Source organism: Piliocolobus tephrosceles, chromosome 6 (genome assembly GCF_002776525.5).
Source record: "Piliocolobus tephrosceles isolate RC106 chromosome 6, ASM277652v3, whole genome shotgun sequence".
Classification (NCBI taxonomy): Eukaryota; Metazoa; Chordata; class Mammalia; order Primates; family Cercopithecidae; genus Piliocolobus; species Piliocolobus tephrosceles.
The window spans coordinates 107,552,808-107,562,806 of record NC_045439.1 but is presented as its reverse complement, the minus strand read 5'-3'; the positions used below and the strand labels follow the sequence as shown (position 1 = coordinate 107,562,806).

At 44.5% G+C, this 9,999-nt stretch overlaps 1 protein-coding gene and 1 long non-coding RNA gene across 3 annotated transcripts in view; one reads left to right on the top strand and one right to left on the bottom strand.

Annotated features, from left to right (window-relative positions):
* Positions 1-3,684: 3,684 nt before the first annotated feature.
* On the bottom strand, positions 3,685-6,648 carry LOC111553669. The gene is made up of 2 exons (XR_002735031.2): positions 6,053-6,648; positions 3,685-4,493 (listed from the first exon to the last, which is right to left on the bottom strand). It is a non-coding gene; the product is annotated as an uncharacterized LOC111553669 (long non-coding RNA).
* A 342-nt stretch (positions 6,649-6,990) lies between these two features.
* Positions 6,991-9,999, top strand: part of MINDY2 (MINDY lysine 48 deubiquitinase 2) — an 87,166-nt gene continuing 84,157 nt past the window's right edge. Inside the window, exon 1 of one of the 2 annotated variants that reach the window (XM_023228596.1) lies at positions 6,991-7,918. In XM_023228596.1, the coding sequence (XP_023084364.1) occupies positions 7,067-7,918 (852 nt within the window). In that variant the 5' untranslated portion in view covers positions 6,991-7,066. The remainder of the gene's footprint in view (positions 7,919-9,999) is intronic. The other variant, XM_023228597.2, reaches the window with a different exon arrangement.

Sequence of the window (9,999 nt, the reverse complement as noted above, 5' to 3'; positions counted from 1 at the left end):
TAAGAATTATAAAATAAAACCAGATAATCACAGAACTGAAGGACATAAGTTTCTACACTGAATGTGATCACACAAGTAGCCAGCCCAATAAACAGAGCAAGACCCACACAAAGATATATCAAATACTGAAATGTCAGAACATCAAGAATAAGAGAAGATCAATAAACTTCAGAGAGAAGTAAGAGGTTATAGACAAAGGTTGTGGAGTCACAATAATATCAGACTTCTCTATAATTACCTGGAAGCTAGAATACAATTGAAGAATTACTTTAAAATGAAGAAAAAGTATTTCCAACCTTCAATTTTATACCCAGCCAAACTATAAAATGTAAAAACCTACAAGGTCTACAAAAATTTACTTCCCTTGCACTCTTCCTCAGGAAGCTAATTAAAAAAAAAAAAAAATACATTTGGGCTGGGCGTGGTGGCTAATTCCTGTAATCCCAGCACTTTGGGAGGCCAAGGCGGGTGGATCACAAGGTCAGGAGTCCAAGACCAGCCTGGCCAAGATGTTGAAACCCCATCTTTACTAAAAATACAAAAATTTGCTGGGTGTGGTGGCAGGCGCTTATAATCCCAGCTACTTGGCAGACTGAGGCAGAAAATTGCTTGAACCCAGGAGGCAGAGGTTACAGTGAGCCAAGATCATGCCACTGCAGCCTGGGTGTGGTGGCTCACACCTGTAATCCCAGCACTTTGGGAGGCGAACAGATCACAAGGTCAAGAGATCAAAAGCATCCCAGCCAACATGGTGAAACCCTGTCTCTACTAAAAGTATAAAAATTAGCTGGGTATGGTGACACGTGCCTGTAGTCCCAGCTACTAGGGAGGCTGAGGTAGGAGAATCGCTTGAACCCAGGAGGTGGAGATTGAAATTAGCTGAGATCACGCCACTGCACTGCAGCCTGGTGACAGAGTGAGACTCCGACCCACAAAAAAATAAAAAATAAAAGAATACAGTTGGCTGTTGGCTGGGTGTCATAGCTCACACCTATATTCCCCGCACTTTGGGAGGCCAAGGCAGAGGATCATTTGAGGCCAGGAGTTTGAGATAAGGCTGGGCAACATAGTGAGAACCTATGTTTACAAATATGTTTTTTTTTAAGGAGCCAGGTATGGTGGCATGTGCTTGTAATCCTAGCTACTTGGAAGGCTGAGGCAGGAGGACCACAGGAGCTCAGGAGTTTGGGGGTGCTATGAGCCATGATTGTGTCACTGCATTCCAGGCTGGGCAACAGAGGGAGACCCTATCTCTATTATTAAAAAAAAAAAAGCAAAAATATGCATCATTAAAGAAAAAGGAGATCCAAGAAACAAAGGAATCAACACAGAAGAAGGAATTCCTCAAAAAGTGATCAAGAGAAATCCCAGGATGACACCTGTGTAGCAGGCTTATAAAAGAAAAGTCCAGAGCAGAGGAAAAGAAGTGACTGTTCCAGGAAGAAAGTATACAGTATTAACATGGACCTGAGGAATAAGTTGGTATGACTGATCATACTGCTAACTCTGTGGCTAAGTTAGTGGGAAGTGAAGAATTAAGCAAATAAAATAATGAGGCAATTGAGTAATTTTTGTTGTTTGTTCTTTTTTATCCTTTGAGACAACTGTTAATTCTAAGACAGACAAAAAGCTTAACACAAAAATAAATCACAGTAAAATACCTGACTTAGTGGTGAATACTTACGTAGCTCTAATGCTTTAATCTTTGAGTATGTAATCAAAAATTGTTTAATAACTGGAAGATTGGAGCAATAGGAGGAAGAATGATATAAAAGGAAAGAACTAAATCCTCATCTTCCATGGGAATAAATCAATAAACAATATGTACAATTATTTTTTTCTGTCCAGTGAATGGAATACAGTGTTTTGGGTTTTATTTTTTAGATGGTCTTATTCTGTTATCCAGGCCATCGTAGCTCACTGCAGCCTCGAACTCCTGGGCTCAAGCAATCCTCTAACCTTGGCCACCCAAAGTTTTGGGATTAGAGGAGTGAGTCACAGCACCCAGCCCACAATTGTTAACTGAAGAAATCAGAGTTTAAACATGTTTCTCAGAAACAAGGGTACGAAGAGCTAAAGAACAGCTATGAGGCTGGGTGTGGTGGTGAGCACCTGTAGTTTCTGCTACTCTGGAGGCTAAGTCAGGAGGATTGCTTGAGCCAAGTTACAGGCTGTACTGTGCCACAAGAGCCACTGTGAATAGCCACAGCACTCCAGTCTGGGCAACAGACCCTGTTGTTGTTCACTCTTATTGCTCAGACCCTGTTTCAAAAAAAAAAGGAACAGCTATCAGTTGAAAGAGACTGTGAGGCTGTTTATAAAGAACAGGACTCAAGGGCCTGGAAGGACAGAACAGGGAACTGCTTTGTTTTTATAAAAATTATTTAACTTTTAAGACTATTACATCTGATACTTTGAAAAATAATTTTTAAAATTTGGATAGTGGCCAGGCGCACTAGCTTACGCCTATAATTACAGCATTCTGGGAGACTGAGGTGGGAAGATTGCTTGAACTCAGGAGTTCAAGACCAGCCTGGGCAACATATTCTACAAAAATTTTAAAAACTAGCAGGGCATGGTGGTATACACCTGTAGTCCCAGCTACTCAGTAGACTGAGGCAGGAGGCTCACTTGAACCTGGGAGGTTGAGATTTCAGGGAGTCATGATTGTGCAACTGCACTCCAACCTGGGTGACAGAGTGAGACCCTGTCTTAAATAAATTAATTAAATTAAATTTGGATGGTAACTACTTAACTTAAAAATGGCAATCTTACCTCCGAGTTTACCTAAAGATACATATACACAAAATAAGAATAAAATATCAGTTTGTCTTCTGGTATTCTCCCTAGATGCCACTCCTCACCTCCCTTAAAAAATAACTATGTACATTTTCATGAACTTAAATAACTACCTATATTTTCACAGTTGTTTTTCTAAGCTTAATTGTTGACAACACATGAAAATAAAAACTGGTTCTGTTTGTTACAAATAAATTATTAAATGATGCCATGTGAGCATTTTAAAGACATACCAAGAAAAACTACCACAGCAAGTATAGGTTTATCCAAGTAAAGGTTTTGAAAAATGGTGAAGGGCCATTATTTGAGAAGTGTATGCCATGACTTTTGGCTCTTCTATGGCCCACTGGCCTATAAATGATTAATTCATTTAATTTATTCATATAACACAGCTTTATAGATTTCCTTTTTACATTTGAGGTACCATGCTAAATTCTAAATTTCCTGAAATCTGTATTATTCTTTTTTTTTTTTTTTTTTTTTTTGAGATGGAGTTTCACTCTTATTGCTCAGGCTAGAAGAGCGCAATGGCGCAATCTCAGCTCACCACAACCTTCGCCTCCCAGGTTCAAGCGATTCTCCTGCCTCAGCTTCCCAAGTAGCTGGGATTATAGGTATGTGCCACCACACCCAGCTAATTTTGTATTTTTAGTAGGGACAGGGTGTCTCCATGTTGGTCAGGCTGGTCTTGAACTCCCGACCTCAGGTGCTCTGCCCGCCTCAGCCTCCCAAAGTGTTGAGATTACAGGCGTGAGCCACTGCGCCCAGCCTTGAAATCTGTACTATTCTTATTTATATTTCATGGCCTAAAATACCATAAAATGCTTAAACCAGCAGCATATATTTTAATCTATTAACATCTCCAACTCTATTTTAGGCAACAAATTCAAATTTAAGAACAAGATTTATTGTTTATGGATTGACATGAAGATCAAAAGCACACACAACTCCTAAATTCAACATTCTGAAAAAGCTCTCCGTTATCTTTTATAATTTTCCTGTTGTCCAAGATTTGGATGTGGGTGGAGGACTACCTAGGCACCGAGGCAAGGCACTGAAGGCACAAACTGTTTCAGTATAATAAAGAAAACAGTTAGAATAAGAATAATTAAAATACAAATTAGACATAGAGATGATTATGGATGATTATCAATCATTATTATAAACATTATTAACTATTAGCTTTTAATATTACTTTTTGTTGCATTACTAATATACCCCAGGAATAACCAGCAGGTATAGGGTCAGGTGCTGAAGGGACATTGTGAGAAGTGACCTAGAAGGCAAGAGGTGAGCCTCCTGTCATGCCCGCATAAGGGCCACTTGAGGGCTCCTTGGTCAAGTGGTAAGGCCATTGTCTGGGAAGGCACCCGTTACTTAGCAGACCGCAAAAGGGAGTGTCCTTTCCTTGGAGAAGTCAGGGAACACTCTGCTCCACCAGCTTTTTGTGGAAGGCTGGATATTATCCAGGCCTGCCCGAAGTCATCTGGAGGCCTAAACCCCTCCCTGTGGCACTGTGCTTCAATGGTCAACACCTTGTCCACTTTCATGCTCCTCCCGTACTCCTGGTTCCTCTTTGAAGTTCGTAAGTAGATAGCGGTAGAAGAAATAGTGAAAGTCTTAAACTCTTTGATCTTTCTTATAAGTGCAGAGAAGAAAATGCTCAGGTATGCTGCCTTCTCCCTAGGCTTCAGCTACCCCTATCTTGTAACCACTTGACTTGCTTCTCTTGTCAATCACTTAGAAGATTCACCCTCCTTACCCTGCCCAGTTCTCTTGTATGCAATAAACATTAGCGAGTGCAGCCCTTCAGGGCCACTACCTGTCTCCGCATGTTGATGGTAGCGGTCCCCCAGGCCCAGCTGTTTTCTCTTTATCTCTTTGTCTTGTGTCTTTATTTATTACAATCTCTCGTCTCTGCACACGGGGAGAACACCCGCTAAGCCCCCTAGGGCTGGACCCCACAGTTAGACATATATCATAGTATCATGTCAATGCGGATCACAAGGTCAGGAGCTCGAGACCAGCCTGGCCAAGGTAGTGAAACCTCGTCTCTACTAAAAATACAAAAAAAATTAGCCAGGCATGGTGGTGTGCCCCTGTAGTCTCAGCTACTCGGGAAGCTGAGGCAGGAGAATCACTTGAACCTGGGAGATGGAGGTTGCAATGAGCCAAGATTACTCCACTGTACTTTAGCCTGGGCGACAAAGTAAGACTGCATCTCAAGAGAAAAAAAAAAAGGCACAGTCTTCTGCATTCTCAGGTAAACAAGAATATAAGTATTAAACATGCATGTATTATATGTAATACATATTAAGTGTGGCTGGGCGTGGTGGCTCACGCCTGTAATCCCAGCACTTTGGAAGGCCGAGGCAGGCGGATCATGAGACCATCCTGGCTAACACGGTGAAACCCCATCTCTACTAAAAATAGAAAAAATTAGCTGGCGGCGGGCGCCTATAGTCCCAGCCACTTGGGAGGCTGAGGCAGGAGAATCGCTTGAACCCGGGACGCGGAGCTGCACTCCAGCCTGGGTGGCAGAGCGAGACTCCGTCTCAAAAAAACAAACAAACACACAAACAATAAAACATCTAAGTAGGCATTAAAAATATAGCAATAAGAAAAAAAAAAAAAAAAAAAAAAAAAAAAAAAAAAAAAAAAAAAAAAAACCTTGGCCTGGTGCAGTAGCTCACACCTGTAATCCCAGCACTTTGGGAGGCCGAGACGGGCGGATCACGAGGTCAGGAGATGGAGACCATCCTGGCTAACACGGTGAAACCCTGTCTCTACTAAAAATACAAAAAATCAGCTGGGCGTGGTGGCGGGCGCCTGTAGTCCCAGCTACTTGGGAGGCTGAGGCAGGAGAATGGCATGAACCCGGGAGGCGAAGCCTGCAGTGAGCCGAGATCGCGCCACTGCACACTCCAGCCTGGGCCACGGAGCGAGACTCCGTCTCAAAAAAAAAAAAAAAAAACCAGTAAACTCCACGAAGATATAAGCTCTGTGATCCACTATGGCATCTCCAGTGCCAGACAGTATCCAGCAACTTACTTGGTACTAAAATGTATTAAACGAATGAATGAAATACTACTTTGCAATTTTGTCTGCCTTCTCTAACCAACAGAGGTATTTATATGTCTGCGAAGGAAGACCTGTCTTGTTAATTTTTGTATCCCCAAGAGCCCAGAAAATGTTGAAAAGAAAAAAATGGGCGAAAAAGCCCTTTTCTGGAACAAGTTAGAATAGGACCCACATACATTTTGTTACTAACAAAACGTCCAGCTTGTCTTTTTTCTTTGAAAACTGCATGGCCTTAGAGGAGTCTATTCTAATTAGGAAAAAAGTCACCTTTTCAGAAGCAGGCATTTCCCACTCCATGCAAAGTGAAGCCAAGTTAGCAAAACCGCAAACACTTGGCTAATTCAAACACAAGCTAATTTATTATTATTGGCGCAAATTAGCCACTTTCTTTTGCTGCGCAGGTCAGTGTCCACAACCATACCGACTCTGCCTGTAGGGCGAGTGTCTCACCAGTAGCTGGTGAGAAGCACAGCTCTTCTCAGCCAAAACAGAGAGATACTGGAATTTGTGCAGTGCAGTAATCCAAACCTCTCGAGTAGATATGCCCGCTTTAAAATCTGCATCTCGTAAGAAATGCCTTCAATTTTCCATATTAGGAGCTGAGAAAACAGGTCTCCTGAGCCCTTCAGGAACAAGTTCTTTGCCAAATACTACAACCACCTCCAACCACTCCACAATGCCTGAGCCCCAGGGTGGGCCACACACGACCCAGCGCTAAAAGGTTACAACCAAGCTGTCCGCCGCCTGCCTTGCCTTTAAAGAAGCCGCACACAAGCGGGCTGCCCCTGAGTTCAACTTCCGGCCACATAGTGAGAGGATGTTTTCCTACTGGAGCTGAGCCGCGGGGGCGCGCCCCCCGGCCGCGCCCTCCTAGCCACGCCCTCCACGCCCGGCCTTCGGAGCGCGAGCTCGGGCGGGCACACGGAAGGGGCTGGGCCACGTGGGAGGCTGCTGAGTGGTTCGCCTTCGCCTCTCAGCGCGCAGGCAAGCGGAGGCAAGCTCAGAGCGCACGGAGAGCGCGGTGGCGCGCGCGCGCGCGCGCGTTCTTAGTGCCCTCCCCGGTGACGTGCCTGGCCGGGGCCGCGCCAGGGCGCTGTTGCTGCCAATACAGCTGTCATGGCGTCCGAGGCGCTGGCTGCGGAGAACTGGCCGCGGTCTCCATAGAGCTGGGGGCGGGCGGCCCGGTATGGAGAGCAGCCCCTCTGAGAGCCTGCAGCCGCTAGAACACGGGGTGGCGGCCGGGCCAGCGTCAGGGACAGGTTCTTCGCAGGAAGGGCTACGGGAGACCAGGCTTGCCGCTGGTGATGGTCCTGGGGTATGGGCGGCGGAGAGCAGCGGCGGGAATGGGCTGGGGGCGGCGGCCGCCAGCAGGAGCCTCCCGGACTCGGCTTCTCCCGCGGGCTCTCCTGAGGTTCCCGGACCTTGCAGCTCCTCCCCGGGTTTGGACTTGAAGGATAGTGGTTTGGAGAGTCCTGCTGCCGCCGAGGCGCCTCTGAGAGGGCAGTACAAGGTGACCGCCTCCCCGGAGACAGCCGTGGCCGGAGTGGGTCATGAGTTGGGTCCCGCCGGAGACGCGGGAGCCAGCCCGGATCTCGCCGGCACCTGCCAAGCAGAGCTGACGGCCGCCGGCTCCGAAGAGCCCAGCAGCGCCGGCGGCCTCAGCAGCAGTTGCAGCGACCCGACCCCTCCTGGGGAATCGCCGAGCCTGGACTCTCTGGAGTCGTTCTCTAACCTGCATTCTTTTCCTAGTAGCTGCGAGTTCAATAGTGAGGAGGGAGCGGAGAACAGGGTCCCTGAGGAGGAGGAGGGCGCGGCTGTGTTGCCCGGGGCTGTTCCTCTGTGCAAGGAGGAGGAGGAGGAGGAGGAGGAGGAGACCGCTCAGGTGCTGGCGGCCTCCAAGGAGCGCTTCCCGGGACAGTCTGTGTATCACATCAAGTGGATCCAGTGGAAGGAAGAGAACACACCCATCATCACCCAGAATGAGAACGGACCCTGCCCCTTGCTGGCCATCCTCAATGTTTTGCTCCTGGCCTGGAAGGTACATTCTGCAGCTTTCTACTTCCTACAGCTTTTGGGGTGGAGGAAAGCGGGGTGAGGGAGCTGCTGCATGTCAGGTGATGGCTTCCTTTCTTTCCTCTTTCTTTCCTTTCTTTCCCCTTCTTACATGAAATTCATTCCCAGACTTCCATGTTGAAAGAATAATCCCTTGTACATATATCGAAAAGAATTGCCCCAACCTCCGTTTTCTCTTGTAGTGTTGTTTCAACTTTCAATTGTGGTTGATACACTTAGAAACAAGAAGGACTTAAGAGTATCTTTAATCTTATGATTATTTTAAACTATAATTTTCTACGTTTTCTTACCTACTTTATCACATATACAAAAAAGTGAAGAATTGGAGAAAGTAATCTTCAGAAGTTACCATCAATCCGTGGTATCATGGACTAAGTTTTGATGGTTATGTTTAGTCTGATTTCCAGCTAATGCCCCATTCGTGTGTAGATACTTAAGACAATGGTGATGGGAAAGATGTGGCTCTTTAGACAAATTCCATTTAAGGAAAAGCATTGGTCTGAGACCCAATTACCATAACTTCTTGGTTTTCAAAGATTGTTTTCATTTTATGCATGATTTTTACTTGCCTCATTTCTTTGGCTCTCAAATGGTTTGGCATTATTACCAGTAATACATCCGAATGTGTTAAAGGAGCTAAAACTCTTAAAAACTAAAATAAGAAAAGATATGTCTAAGGTGAAGGAGCAAAAAAAAGGAAGGACCCTTAAAAATAGGTATGATGAGGACTCAGAGAGAGTTACCTGTAAAATAAAGTGTCTTATTTAAGCTTGCAGTGTTAGGGTGCTGAGAAGATGCATCTCACAGCACCTATTTTATTTTCAAATTGGTAATTATATCTATAGATACAAAGTTTCCTAGAAAAAAAAAATAACCCAAACTGGGTGTGGTGGTGTGCGCCTGTAATCTCAGCTACTCTGTAGGCTCAGCTACTCTGGAGGCTGACACAAGACAATCACTTGAGCCCAGAAGTTTGAGACCAGCCTGGGCAATATAGTGAGACCCTATATTAAAAGAAAAGGAAAAGAAAAAAATAACCTGGATTCTTCTGAACATTTAGGAAGAAAATCACGTAAAGGGAATAGTGTTTATCAAACATGCCTTTATTTTCCTGTCACTAGCAAGGGCTGATACAAAAGAAATAAAATTAGAAACCTTGCCATTGTCTGGTGCATAATGGCACTGAGATGTTTTGAGTGAAGACAGTACCTGCCCTTAAAAGGCTGTCAAGCTGTTTGAGGTGGCATCATTGACTTACTTGAAACTGTTTAAGAACAAGAAATAGTAAGTTATATGAGACAAGTGGTAGGTAAATTGTGGTAAATCTGTGGAAATGCATTTGATATTCAGAAAGGGGAAATTTTCCTTTGGTATGGCATGGTCCTAGAAAGCTTCATGGGATTTATGGGTCTTGAACCAATCTTTTGTTTTCTTTCTTTTTTAAAAAGACACCACTATTAGAGCAATTTAACAGATCTTTTAAGGAAGAGAATTTAGAATAACAGGGAAATGGAATTCCCAGGGGAGAGAAGAGTATAAACCAAAGGAATGAAAATAGAATGGATATTTTGTGTTTATATGTTTATTAAATGACAGAGGTGGTAAGTTAATGTTGGAGAATAATGAAAAATATGGTTGAAAAGGTGAAGAAGAGCCACTTGATAGAGGCTCTCAACTAGGGAGTTAGACTTGCTCTAATGGGCCAGAGTCCCTAATCTTTTTTGTAGGAAGGGATAGCTATTATTTTCCTTTAGTCTTTCTTCTTATATAGTACTGCAGAAATTCGGAGGAAAGGACAAGTACTGTGGTCTGGAGTATTTGGAGATAGAGGCATATTAAACTGACTCATTCAATTCAGACAGATTCAAGTGAATGATCAAATATTTGGGTTCCCACTGTGCGTGAGGTACTAGAAATGCAAAGATGAGGCCAGGCGCGGTGGCTCACACCTGTAGTCCTAGCACTTTGGAAGGCTGAGGCAGGTGGATCACGTAAGGTCAGGAGTTCGAGATCACCCTGGCCAACATGGTGAAACCCCATCTCTAC